This window comes from Pleurodeles waltl, chromosome 10, assembly GCF_031143425.1.
Source record: "Pleurodeles waltl isolate 20211129_DDA chromosome 10, aPleWal1.hap1.20221129, whole genome shotgun sequence".
Taxonomy (NCBI): Eukaryota; Metazoa; Chordata; class Amphibia; order Caudata; family Salamandridae; genus Pleurodeles; species Pleurodeles waltl.
The window spans coordinates 134545956-134560297 of NC_090449.1; the positions used below are offsets into that span (position 1 = coordinate 134545956).

Consider the following 14342-nt stretch of genomic DNA (forward strand, 5'->3'; position numbering starts at 1 on the left):
TGTATAGTTTTATTAGTAAAACTGTATGTCTGCAAACGTAATAGTTATTTCAATTGAAAATGTGTTGTCTGTAATGGCAGTGTGCTACCACACTATGAATAGTCCACAGTACTTGGCACCACTCCACACCACTGCATGCTACTCTGCACCCCTCCACTTTACACCACTCCACGCCACTGCACTCTACACCATGCAACTCTATTTCACTACATACAGTGGCACTTTATCCTATGTCTCTCTACTCTACCATGTACCACTGTACTTAATGCCAATGCACTCTCTGCCACTCTACACCACCACACGGTTTGCTACTGCAGTCTACACCATTCCAGTCTAGGCCACACCAGTCTACTCTGCACAAAGCCACTGTGCTCTATGCCACTCTGCAACACTGCACTCTACGACGCTGCACTGTATGCCAGTACACTACACCAAGGAACTTTACTCTGTACCACTCAACTTTATCCCATGCACTTTACGCCAATTACTGTATGCCACTCTAATATACTCTGCATCACTGAACTGTACACTTTACTCTATGCCTGTACACTCTATGCCACTATGCAGACCAGATCTATCATGCAAAGTAAATGACCATTTCTGTTTTTAACCGCTGTGATTTGCAGTCTTGCGCCTACCGGGGTAATATATGATAATCTCCTGGTGATGGATGGCTGTGATTCAGAAAATTGCCACATTCCATTAGAAATAGAAGCTTCTAACAGGGATTCGGTGATGTGGTTTTTTTTTTTGCCAGTGGTTGGGTTATAGGAAGACATCTGGAGGAGACAATGGCAGCTGTTGTTGTGTGGCTGAGATGGAAGACGCAGGTGGGAAGGGTGGTGGAAACAAGAAAACGACAGCCAACAAGAACATTCTAGCTTCTGTTAAGGGAACAACCACCTAAGAAGAATACACCTGTGACAAGAAGGAATGGCAGAATAATTACATGTGCCATCCACTTCCAGGGGATGTGAAAAAGTCTGCACAGCATTGGGCTTGGTTCCAATGCACGCTGCCGCCAGGACCACCTTAAACATGAAACTCGTGCTATTGATCAAAGGCATGTGCCATTTCTTACAGTTGCCGACCTTCTGTTCCGATGTGATTGGTGACAAGTAATGTGCCTCGGTATGGTTAATTCTAAAAGGAGCCTTAACGACGTGTCACGTGTGCTTTTGAGCAACTCTGGAATATTATTAGAATATCCCACTGCTTCTATATTCATCTCCACTAGTGGTCTGGTAATTTACTTGAAAATGATAGTCCCACTTATGGTTTAAAAAAAAAAAAATTGCACACAGAAGAGTGTAGTTACGCTTGCGCCTGTAACTTGTGCTGAGCACTTTGTGGCGCAGCTGAAATAATGTTAGCGCTTCAGTATGGGAGTTTGGTGGCGAGATGCGAAATTGAAACACAAAATGTTTTTCTCCACTTTGGTGGGAATCGAATGGCATTGCAAAAGGTACAAGTCACCCCAGCATATGAAAAGGTAATGAGGGGTGTGTGGAAATTAGATTAATACCATAACGTGTCTGCTTAAGTAAGGGGAAAAGTGCCAATTTATGTGACAGGTGACATCAGTGAGTAGTCTTGAAATGGAATTTTGAAAACTGCAATAAACAATTTATGTCCTTTTTTGTCCTCTTTCTTCTGCTCACATCTCCCTGAATCGTTTAAAGACCCAGCAGTTAATGTTATTACTGCCATTTGCAAAACCTTTTTTTTTTTGCACACTCTTGATGTGGCAGTCACTGGGGGATGGAATACTGATGGTACACGATGGCTCACACCAGGGGCGTATAATCAAGTCAGAGAGACATACCCGAGAGCCCACCGTCTTCATTACGAGATCAGGTGTATCAAGGACGAAAGTGATGTCGCGAGAAGCACTAGGCGCCTTACAAAGGTATATCCTTCTACATAGGTTTTCCTAGCCCTGGAAGAGTTGGGATACAGATGTCAATTTACCAAAACACCAGGGGTTGTGGAAGTGGCTCATGGACATTATGACTAGGGATAACTTTACACCATTGTCTTCTCAACAGCTTCCTGTTTGCTGCTAAAGAATAAAAGGAAGCGCAACAAGTGGACACTAAACAAAGGATATCTGAGCTATCGGGGCCAGTTTCTGTTGTACCAAAAGGCAAGCCAAGATTTTCAGCTGCTGCCCAGGTTTCTACTGGTCTGCTCTATTTTCTGCCAAAGGTACATCCAATACCAGTGGCTTCCATACTATAAAGGTGTGTTGTATGCTCCGCAGTTGTGATGAATGCCTCTATTCTGCACATCACAAGATGCAGCAATAGTCGTCTTTTAGATAAGAAACTGTTCAGCTCAAACAATCTGAAGTGCCAAATCGAGAGCAGTCAGCTCCCCCATATTTCTGTGTAGGGAAACCACTTTCTCTGTCTGCTATTGCTCCTCACACTGCCAGGTGCACCGTGGAAAGCAGCCGATGCAGAATGTGAAGCCAACAACTGAAAGATGTGACAAATGGGGAAGTCATTCAAGACTGGCTCAATTAATACAAAAGCACAGTGGCCATGTGGCAGGGCTCCATGAGAACGGGCACTGAGACAGTTTAGCTTTGTCTATTGTACCACATTTACAACAAATCACTAGTGAAGGGTTTGATGCACAAACTTTGGGCCGAATTTAAGAAAAGGGGGGTTGCATCCAGTGCAGCGCCACTTTTCTTGTGCCCCTTAGAGCCCCCCCCCCCACCTCCACCATGTGTGCGCCGTATTTAATATACGGCGCACCATGGCGCAAGGCAGGTTTAACAGCAATTTTTGACACTTTTGAGGTACTGTGCAGGATTAGAGCCAAAATTCTGGCGCTAATCCTGCAAACTGCATAGCGGCCCATTGAAAACAAAGATATGCCCCTTTTAATGCCTGCTCTGTGCAGGCTTTACAAATAGCTGCTAAAATGGCGCAGTGGAATCTCTTAGATTCCGCTGCACCATTTTTGCGGTCCCCCTAACGGGGAAACTGCCTCCTTGCATACATTATGCCTGGTGAATAATGTGCAGGCATAATGTGGTGCAAGGGGTTACAAAGTGGCTCACTGCATGCATTGCGCCACTTTGTAAATATGACGCATTGAATTTGGCCTTGTTGGGCCAGATTAGCATCATTAAAAAATGATGCTAATCTGGCGAAAGTAGGGCGCTAGGCCCTCTTAAATCAGAGCCATTGTGTTTCCAAGCTTATGTTGAGTTTTGATTCTAATTTCCACCTCATGATTCACAGACTCTGGATTTGTGAAATGTTAGTATCATAAAATGCACTTACGATAAAGAAAAAATCATGAGCAAAGCAAATGTTTCACCATGCGTCAACATCACAAACGTCGTGTAGAAAGACCATCAAAAGGGCATGGATTACCCCCATATGTAGACAGAACCCTAAAACAGTCATAGGGGTTTCCCGTGGAAATGTTTGCTTCAGAGTGTTAAATGTTAGGGAACAACTCTAAATTTGATGAGCTTTGGGAAAATAATATATCCAATGAGCAATTGTATGTTTCTGATGTAGACTTTCTACCTAGCAGAAAATCTGCATGAGGAACATTGCCAAGTGAGACTACTTCTCGAAATAATTGTTTTCCAGTTCCTCATGTATGTTCCATAAAAGGTACTCCAAAGGTAGGATGATGGGAGTAGATTTTCATTATTTTTTTTAAAAAATTTTTAGGATTGTCCCTTTGCATTGGTATCAGACTGGAAACCGCCTCAGTGGAAAACAGCCTTATTTCTAATGCATACGTTCCGCTTCTATAACAACATACAGTATAGTGAACAGTTCACAAAACCCTTTATGAGTGCAGGAAGTAGTTCTACACAAGTACTCTTTTATGTGCTTTTGCATGCCTTTATGGATCCGCCTCAAAACATCAAACCTCTTGTTAGTAAAACTGCAGAGGACACAATCATTTTTATTTTTACTAACTGTATATTGATGTTGCCTGGATAGTCCCATTTTACTCCCTTATGTTGTGTAGCCAATTCACAAAGGCACATGACCGTGCATAGGCCGTGAGAGAGAAGTACCGGTGACCAACAGGATGCAAGGTCCTGTAGCCTTTCCATGAAACACTGTCTTTACAGAACAAGAGAGGCAGTTATGGAGGGATGAATGTTCTCATCATTTTATTCCTTATATTGTATAATATTGCAGCATTTATATAGCACTTAGGCCCGTACTTATACTTTTTCTGTGCCGCATTTGCGCCGCTTTTTGATGCAAAAGCAGCACAAACTTACAAGATGCAATTGCATTTTGTAAGTTTGTGCCGCTTTTGCATCACAAAATGACGTAAATGCTGTGCTAAAAAAGTATAAATATGGGCCTTAGTACCTCTGTGGGGTGCTGAAGCGCTTGCCTACATGTGTAGCACGCTACTCTGAGATGGGTGTGTGCATGGAAGTGTTGTCTTTGTTTTGATCCTGTGAAGGAAGAGTTCCCATGTCATGCCTGATGACCAGTGAGGTGCGGGTATCATATCTTGGGATGCAGCGCCTAGAGTGTTGGATGGAGAAGTGGGAGAGACAGGCATGCAGTTTATGGTTTTCAGTAAGCTGGCATCTTTGAACAGCCTCTACTGGTCCCTTCATGGTTGCTCATATACTCATAGCCAACCAGCTGGTTACTGCACAGGGTTGTCCGTTCTGAGATACTGTTTAGAGTGTATGCTCCAAAGAAGGCATAGGTTAAGGGGGAGAAATGGTGGAGGGACGTTGACAATCAGATTTGGGATGATATTAACTATGTGAAATGGTATGAAGTGGCCACAGTATGAAGCTAGTCAGGACCTGCAATGGTGGCCTAAACTAATACCGCCTTTGGCGGGCGGCATGTGGCAGATATCTTCAGTTATTCCATGTCCGTTTAGTTTGTGATGGGTGATTCATTGCTATGGACTGGTATGGTACTGGTCGTCTGCTGTTCTTGAACTTTTAATAGCACTGCTCTATTCTATATCTTAAACTATATTTGCCTCTCAAAAGCTGGTGCTCGAGGCTGCTTTTAAATCAGTTACTGGCAATTGTCACCTCAGGGAGTATCCCGTAGTACTGAATCTTAACTCCACCTTCTTGCGGGTAAGGCTGGCGCAAGTGACATTTCGAGGATGGGCAGGGAACGGGTCGTTTGTGGTGATATTAATTATGGAATGGCACCACCTCCATAGTCTAAATTAGCCCCGGCACAGGACTCTGCCCCCATTTTGACCTGAAGTAATGAGAGCGTAAACCGCCAGGGGACAACAGTTTGCGCATGGCATGTCGCCGCACTCTTTAACCTGATTCCGAGTTTTGCGTGTTGGAATTGCGAATAAACTGTTGTTTCTCTTAACGGAAGAGTAAAACCACACGTTTTCTGCCTTTGCAAACTGTTTTTAACATCGCTAATTCTCCCTGTAATACTTGGAGGGATCTGCATATCTGACAAACCCTTGATTAATGCAAATTTTACGCCGGTCTGAATCCGATCCTGCATTAGGCCCGGGCTCTGACCTACCCTGAGAATGTGTTCCTAATGTGATAGTATTGTTTGGATGTTAGCGCTAAAAGAAATCTGATTATTGGCTGCAGATGCTTAGAACAGAGCTAGAATGTAAGTTCCAGGAAGATAGATAGTGCTTGTGTCGGAGTAATTGACCTTTCACTACTCTTATTCGTATCGCGATAAGGTCTCAAAAATCTCCATAATAAGCTATAGAAAAATTAAGTGGAACAAAAACAAAGGGAGTGACTATGGGTGACGTGTTTTTTCATATTCTTGCACATTCTTGTGTGTTTTAAAAGTGGTGTTAACAACGAGGAAACACGTCTATGCAACGTGAATGCAGTGCTCAATTAGGAAACACTCAATCAAATAAATCCAACCCTCGTGGTCTGCTTGAAGCCTTTTTTTCTTCTTAAAGAAAAACACACATCCTAAACAAAATGTCAAATTCTCGTTATTTTGTAAGCCAATGCATTGGTTGGGTTTTAGCAACAACATTCTGTAATATTTTCTTTTCTACGACGTTTTCACTCGTTCAGTGTAAATAGCAACAGGCCTTTATTTTTGCAAACTACGTTATGTACAGGTTAATTTTCATGAACAGTATCGTTTAAACTTTTTTATTAACTCAGAACACTTTGTTCATGTTAGTAGCTTTGGTGATCATTCAATCCATTCGAGTACAAGTCAAGCAAATACTGCTGCTGCTGCTGTGCTGTGTGGGTATCTGTCCTCCCGTGTTTCCAGGCCTCCTCGGCTCAGCGTGGAATGTCACAAATGGGTCGGTCTCACAGTTGGGTTCGTTTAGTCCAGGGAGGTTGTGCGGAAAAGACGTTCTCATGTTTATAACTCGAGCCTTGAAACTAATAATGATGTTTTTTGACCCCGACGGTTAAAAAGGTTTCGTTACGCAGTTCTGCATTACGACCGAAGGGGTGTGAATTCGTACACCTGTCAGCAGGGAACAACAATTTCTGGAGTCCTTCGTTCAGCAGCATCGGACTGGTGTCCACGTGGTACGCGAGTCTCACACTTAAAACACTGGGGCGTCTAAGGGAACCACAGTGGACCAAAATCAGTCATCCTTGGTTGATTACTCCACAAAGAAGAGTGTACTAAAATCCAGTAATACTGACAAACTTTCCGGTGTCCTGATAGTTACTAACTCCGAGCCTAATTCACAAAGCGTTTTCCATGAGTAGCTCTGTCTTACTCTTACGAGTTGCACTTGACTACTTAGGCCTGTGTCACAAAGCATTTTTTGTGAGTACTTTCCATTTGTAAAACATGCTTATTTGGGTAAGCTTGAGTAAGTTTCTCTTGCTCCCAGAAGCCCATGGACAAGTCACACCTAAGCCTAGTGTAAGACGCACCTCCTTGTAGAAAATACTTTGTGAATTGAGTCCTCCTTATTGAATGTGAACGTAAACACACAATGGATAATGCTGGCTCTAAGATGCGTACACTCTTTAAGGGAGAGGCCCTGTGAAAAAAATGATGCTATGGTCCAATATTGTAACCCGTGGTATAATACATTAACCCACCACAATCTCAGGTTATGACTTTTAGGGCTGTATTTATACGGCCCAAGCGTCACTTTTTGTGACGCTTCTGTGTGGCTAAGCACAGCGCCATATTTACAAGGTGGCGTTAAGCCACTTTTTGTGGCTTAACGCCACCCTGTAAAGACGGCCCCTTCCCAAGCAGCACTGTGCGTGGAAGGGGCGTGCAATGGGTGTTGCAGTGGGCGTGGAACAGCAACACCGATTGCATTTTGACACTGCCTCAGATTTATGAATGATCATAAACCTGAGGCAGCGCCAAAATCTAACATCACCCCCAGGGGTGGTGTTAGCAGGGTGCAATGAGGAGGAATACTTTTATTCCTCCTCGTTTTTTGCTTTTGCTATGTGTGCTGCATTCTACAGCACGCATAGAAAAAGCAAAATGCCAGAAATGAATGTTTATGTGCGGGAAAGTGTCCTTTCCTGCACATAAACAATCATTTGAAAATGATGCTTTGGCACTTATGCGTGTGCTGCATTGTGCAGCACACACAGAAGTGCCAAAGAGCCATTAGGGATTGTTTATGTGCGGGAAGAGACACCTTCCCACACATAAACAATCAAACCCCTCAACGCAGAAATCCTTGCACAATGGTGCAAGGATGTCTGCGTTGGTGCTGGCAGCTAAATGTAGCGCCAGCGCAAGGGGTAACACAGGGGTGCACTGTATTCAGTTAAATACAGCGCATCCCTGCGTTTCTAAAGCGATGCAGCGTGGCTCTGTCAATTTTGGCGCAGCACTGTGTTGCGCCACTTTTCAGTAAATCTGCCCCTAAGAGTGTGCTCCGTGGTTTGAGTGATCGCCCTCATCTTTCAATACTGGCAATCAATTGTTGTTCTTCAGTAAGTGGCCAAATGGACAGTTTAACATGATGCATTTTGAAATATGTCTGTTCCATTTTGATAGGTAGACTGATAAATTGCTTGGTTTCTAAAGTGTCCAAAAAACAACCCTTCATGGCGAGAACTAGCTGGAAGATCCAGCGCTGACCTTTTCAGCAACGTCCACCTCAGACTTGGCGACCAGAAAGCGCAGCTTCTTTCCGCCGGAACGGATCAGGTCCACTGCGCTGAAAGGAACCAGGAGCAGAACAATTAGTAACACGGAGATGAGGGGGCACACAATGCAGAATTTATGAGTCTGGTCACATGGAACAGTGGTTTCATTATGATGCCTGGCAAAAGAACAGCAGTGTCCTTGCGAACTGGTTCCTCTTGTTGCAATTTCACGTGGACATTGTTCTTTTTGAAAGCCAGGCACCAGGCACATTATAAGAAAACTTACTAGCATGGAGTATAGCTGGTTAACAGACAAACAACAAAGGGCATTCACCCAGCTCCTAAGAAAAAGTAGTCACATTTACATAAAGCATTTTATGAATACGCTTTTATATATATATATATTTTTTTTTTTTGCTAATGTCTGTACATATGCGCACAATCTGTAAAAATAAATATATCCTGGGGGCATATTTATGAGCCCCATGCCACTTTTTGTGATGCTCTGGTGGCGCAGACTACAAAATCATATCGATGAGGCCATGCAAAGCTACCTAGCGTGGCTTTGAATGGCCTCATAAATAGGAGTAAGGCAAGGCAGCACAAGTCACTGTGTTGCCTTCCTCTGCGCCAGGCAGGCGTTCCATGGGTGTTGTGGTGGGTTTTCTCACGCAACACCAACGCATTTTGACACATCCCAAGATATATGAGAGCCTGTAAACCTGGGGATCGCCAAATCCTTATGCCTCCCCAAGATCGGTGTAACGAGGAGAATAATTTTAATTCCTCCATGTTTTTTCAGCTTTTCATGTGTGCTGCATTCTGTAGGTGATATTGAAAGAGGAAATGCCTCTATGGATTGTTGGTGTGCAGGAAGGTGCCCCTTCATGCACAAAAACAATCCTGCTGACAACAAAGGCACGCTTGCACTATGTTGCAAGGGTGCCTGCGTTGGCGCTAGGCTGTGGAAATGGCGACAGGGCAGCGCAGCAAGGTGGTTTGCTGTGCTGCCCTACTCCAAATCATTGTAAATGAGGAAGTGTCTGAGGTGGTGATGAGAAATGCCTCTGAGAATTCTGATCTGTGAATGTCCCTGCAATTTTTCTTAGGTAAATATTTTCAGATAAAACCTACCAAAACATACCAGCCTAGTAAATACCAGGATATGCATATTCTCGTGTTAAAGAACCAAAATCTGCAGATTATGCCCCACATTTAGGGTAAACAGCATTGTTGTCTTTTACCAGATATGATAAATACTGCAAATCCCCTAGAGGAACTTGTAATCAGGGCCTAAGTGTAGGACTTGTGAACACTGGTGACCAATACCTAGCTTCGTAATCACATGTTTTGGCCTGTTATGTAAGGGTTAATGTTAGGAAATCTTGTATTTACTGTTGTCTGGTAGAATAGAACTACATTTAAATTCACCGTAGTGCTGCTTACTCTAACTTACTTTTAGGACGTCAGAATCCTTCTGAGACTAAGGCAATTTCGAATGAGGCATCACCTGACGTTCATCTCAGCTACCACTCCGATTCAGCAATAACGTTCTATTATAGACGTGTAGCTCACTGCCAAGGGCTATATGGGTTGTTAAAGGCCCTGAACCAGAGTGCAGCTTTGGCCTATATCGAGGGAGAACTGGTACAGCCCAAGACAGAAAGGATATAAGGCTATTAGAACATTCCTTCCACTGAGGGTAGAATGTTCTAAATTAAAATAGGATAAAAAGAAAAACAAATATTGGAATGTTGGAGCAGAAAGCTTATAATACCCATTATTAGCCTGAGCCACTTCATTGTCTTCAAAGGAGCACTCAACATGCCAGTGTTGGAGTTCGGTATTACATCCTGCTGCTGTTTCTTAGAGGCCCTGTTGCAGTCATTACACAGGTGCACTTGTGAGTTTTTATAACAAGGGAGAATGCCTTTAACTATTGGTTAGCCTGAGGCAGACATGTTTTAATTGTATTAGAGCATTATACCCACTCTATTCCAAATTAAAATGGAAGAAACAGAAAATCAATCTTTGGAATGTAGGGCAGAAGGTCCATGAAAGCCACTTATTGGCCCTCAGCTACTTCAATGTCTTTACTGCAGCTCTCACATTCAATATTCCACTATAGCATTATAGCCTGCTGCTGTGGGATATACTACTTGTTAAATGCCCTGAACCCGAGTTATAAGCAGGGAAAAAGCCTTTAACAACTAGTATAGATTAAGATGTAAGAACTATAACGCTTTTAGAACATTGCTCCCATTGGGGGTAGAATGCTCTTAATTAAAAATGGGAGAAACAGAAAGGCAAACATTGGAATGTTGGCGCAGAAGGTCTTTATCAGACATTATTGGCCTTGAGACACTTCTTTGTCTTTAATAGACCTATCAACATACCAAATGTTCTAATCTCTATGAACATCCAATCTCCCTCTATTACTGCCTCCCTCTTCACAATCTTACCAGTTCCAGTCTCAACCCATGGAAATGCCTCTATTGTCTTCCAGGGGATCTACATTATTGTCCCGCTTGCATGCAGGATCCCAGAGCACTTCTTAATTAAATATATAAATATATATACATATATATGTCTATATAATACTTTTCTTGAGAAAAGCTAATTAAAAAAAAAAAAAACTAAATGAAGTGTTATTCACACCATATACAAAGGTTATATTGGCCACATTTTGCCTATTTACTTAAAAAAAAAAAAAAAAACTTTTTTTAAAGCACAGACACAAGACCATTCTAAGTAACACAGATACAAGAAAACGTTGACAATCCTTTCTGAAAGGAATGGGATTTCGATTTCGGCAGACTGGATAACTATCACCGTTGTAACGGAGTAGCCAGTCCGTTAATACCTAAATCAGGCCCTTAATGTCCGCTTTGAGCATTGATTCAAATAGGCTCCTCATTAATTGTCAGAGTACTGTATTCAATTGCCAGAGCGGAGGAGGATATTTCATTGGCGAGTAAACCATAAACAGCCCTTTCAGAAATTGCTTATTAGCTTGCTAGACCATAATTATGGTGATGTTAGTGATCTTCTGAAGATAGATTTGGCCGCTAAGTGCACCCTAATGGAGGCACCAGTGAGAGCTGACTGCACCAGATGTGACAAGTAGGGACAAATTGAGATAGGGTGCAAGCTTAACTGTTCGCACCAGATGCGAAAAAACCAATTGTTTTTAAGACTATAGGATATGTGGTGTTACAAAGGCCTCAGCAAACCCTGTGGTTTGGGTGGGCCCTATGCTGTAGAGGCCATCAGCAAAGTATCCTGGCCTGAGAGCTGAGTGCCTCTGTACTTTGCAGGAGACCCCCCTCAACTTTTCATTACGCCTCTGGCCTTTGCAAGAATATTTCTGCAATCTCCTGGAATGCACAAATTCATTGCATTCAGGAGTCAAGATGACAAGTGCAGAGATGTCAGGTCTGGATGAAGTACTTGGCCTTGGTTCACCGTCAGTAGAGATCGAAGTGGTTGCAGCTGATTGTGCTGTCTCTCTGATACACGTAACTCTGAGAACGTGTGTTGTCTTGGACACCTCAGAGCTATAAGAATTATCCTGCAGGGCTCCTCCTTCATCTTTCTGAGAATCCTTGCAAGGCAAGGAATTGTAGGAAGAGTGTTGGCATATTCCTGACCTTGCGATTGAAAATGCATTACCCCACATCCCTGGTTCTGGATGCCAGCTTGTGTAAAATCTCCGATTTTAGGAGGTTGCAAATGGATCTAGATTTGGCATACCCCATTGATGAAAAATGTTTAAAAAATAGAGATATTTCTCCTTGTTACGCCTCCTCTAAGGAGGTGTATGGTTTTGATGCGTTCCCAGGCTTACATAGCCTTGTACGTCTGGGACTGCATCAAAGAACACCCACTGATGCAGAGTAAGGCAACACTGCAACTTGCACTGCCTTGCCTTATGCCATATCTACAAGGTCATGCAAAGGCACACAAAGTGACTTTGTGTTGCTTTGTACATATGGGTCTGCACTCTGCACCACCCGTGCATAAAAAAATAAAAAATAAAAGTGACGTACTGGTGGGGAACAGGGCTTGTAGATATACCCCTAACTGTTTTCATGCAATGTCCCTGGTTTAGAAGTTGCAGGATGCCTTGAACTGTGACCATGCAAAAAGTTTGTTTCCTGAGATATTTGGTCAAAGTTCTCAAATCCAAGATGGTTCTCCATTCCCCTGACTTCTTCCTGACCAAAATGAAACAGTAATAGAAACCTCTTCCCTTCTGGTTTCCAGCGACTTGATCTATGACCCCTTTCCTGAGCATGGCCTGGACTTCCAATCTTAGAAGATGCAGGGTGGTTTTTGAATGAATTCCATTGTGTGACCAAATGTATTTAGCTCTAACACCCATTAGTCTGTTGTTATTCTCTTCCATTCGGACAGGTGGTTGGATACTTTCCCTCTGAAGCATGCTGGGGGAGGTAGAGCTATAGCCAGAGCCGGTCGTCTGTCACTGTTGCCCACCTGTGTTCTAGCCCTGTGGACCCAGTTTTTGCCTTCGGGTTTGCCTCGTGTAGGCTGCTGGAGGTGGTTGTCACTGTTGGTATTGCGGTCGAAACTGCTGCGATCCCAATTGGTATGTTGGATAACACTATGGTTGGCAACTTCCTCAATAAGAAAATTGTCCTCTTCCTTTTGCTCAACAAAAATGATTTTTTCTGTATTGCAGAGTACCCAAAGACTTTGTATCTGTTTTTATCAATTGCAGGGCCTCGTCGATGTGCTTAATGAAGAGAGCTTCACCATCATATGGGAGGACTAGGGTGTTGTTGTGCACCGCTAGCCTAAAAGAAGTGGTCTTCAACTACTTCTGCCTCCATAAAACAGCTGCTTCTGCTAGCTGTTTAAAACCTGTGAATGCAAAGCCCACTGTGCAGTGATCTCTGAGGAGGCGTGTTCTCCCTCTTGTAGGCTCTCTCTAGGTTCTGCTCTGACATCATCTGGAAAACGATCTATATATGGTGCTAAGTCTGACCACATCTGTCGGTCATATCGTGCAAGCACTACCAATTAATTTGCCACTTGTATTGTCAACGCCGACATAGAGAAGTGTTTTCAAATGTTGTCCAGATGCCTTCCCTCTCTATCAGGTGGTGCTGATGGATTTTTTGAATGGCGCTGAGCTGCTTGGGTGACCAGTCAGGTTTCTGGTGTTCAATCAAGCAAGCAGGAGAATTTTCTGCGGCCTTTTACTTTTTGTCTAGGTGTGGCATCTCCGCTGATACTGTTGCCGGATTTTTCATTGTTTTAGCGCCTTCCTCCCATATGTAATCCACAATAGGGATAGCTCCAATGGTTTTACAAGAGTTTTCTTTGAAGCCGTACAAACAAGTCATATTGATTTGTAGATACTGGAAGGTCAAACCTCCTTCCCACTCTCTAGGAGATTATAAAAACTCTGTAGGTGGTGGTATTGGAGATGGTGGAGTTTGAATTAGATAATCATCCCACTCAGTATGGAAATCTCTAAGTTCCCTTTCCTCTCTGTCTTACCTGAGGACATGTTATCCTCCACTGGTATACCTTTGGATTGTTGCCTATATCTGGAAACGTTTGCTGAAATATTATGTGGCATTTGCAGAGTGGAAGGCTGCACTTTTGGAGTTTGAGAAGGCACCCTAACCTGCTTATGTGAGGCAGATTTAGTTGGAAATCTCTTGTAGTAGTCTGTAAGCATCCTTTGTAAGTCTGATACTAATGCCTTTGGGATGCGTACCACAAACACCTGGTATTGTTGTTGCAGATATGGCTGGAACAACTCTGTATAATGCAGTCCCTCTTTTTGAGGAGGTTAAGACACCTCACCATAATATTCCTCTTCTTCTTCTTCATCATCAACCTGCTGAAACTTCACATGCAGCTCTGATGGACTATGTGCTGCTCCAAAAGGACCATCATCATCAGACTCATCCTGGATATGACTGGGTGGTATAAATGGTATTTTGCTTGGAGATGTATGCTTTGGCTTCAAAGTTTCTGTTTTCTCTAATTCCCCTGTTTTTTTCTCTCACTGACGATGTCGTTGATGCCGTTGCGGATGGCCTGAACGGCACTGTAGATAGTATTGGTTTGACCTTTGACAGTATTGCCTCCAACGAGGCAGAGACCAAGTTAATCATCGAGGGGATGGGCACCGTCGACCGTGTCGTTGTCAATGTTGTTGTCATTAACGGTGAACTTACCATGATCACCGTCGTCATGGTCGATGCCATCACCGTCGGCGACAGTGTAG

At 43.2% G+C, this 14342-nt stretch overlaps 1 protein-coding gene across 2 annotated transcripts in view; it reads right to left on the reverse strand.

Annotated features, from left to right (window-relative positions):
- Nucleotides 1–6052: 6052 nt before the first annotated feature.
- The window catches only part of RADIL (Rap associating with DIL domain), a 427719-nt gene continuing 419429 nt past the window's right edge, over nucleotides 6053–14342 (reverse strand). For both annotated transcript variants that reach the window (XM_069209977.1, XM_069209976.1), the window contains one exon: nucleotides 6053–8148. In XM_069209977.1, the coding sequence (XP_069066078.1) occupies nucleotides 8046–8148 (103 nt within the window). In that variant the 3' untranslated portion in view covers nucleotides 6053–8045. The remainder of the gene's footprint in view (nucleotides 8149–14342) is intronic.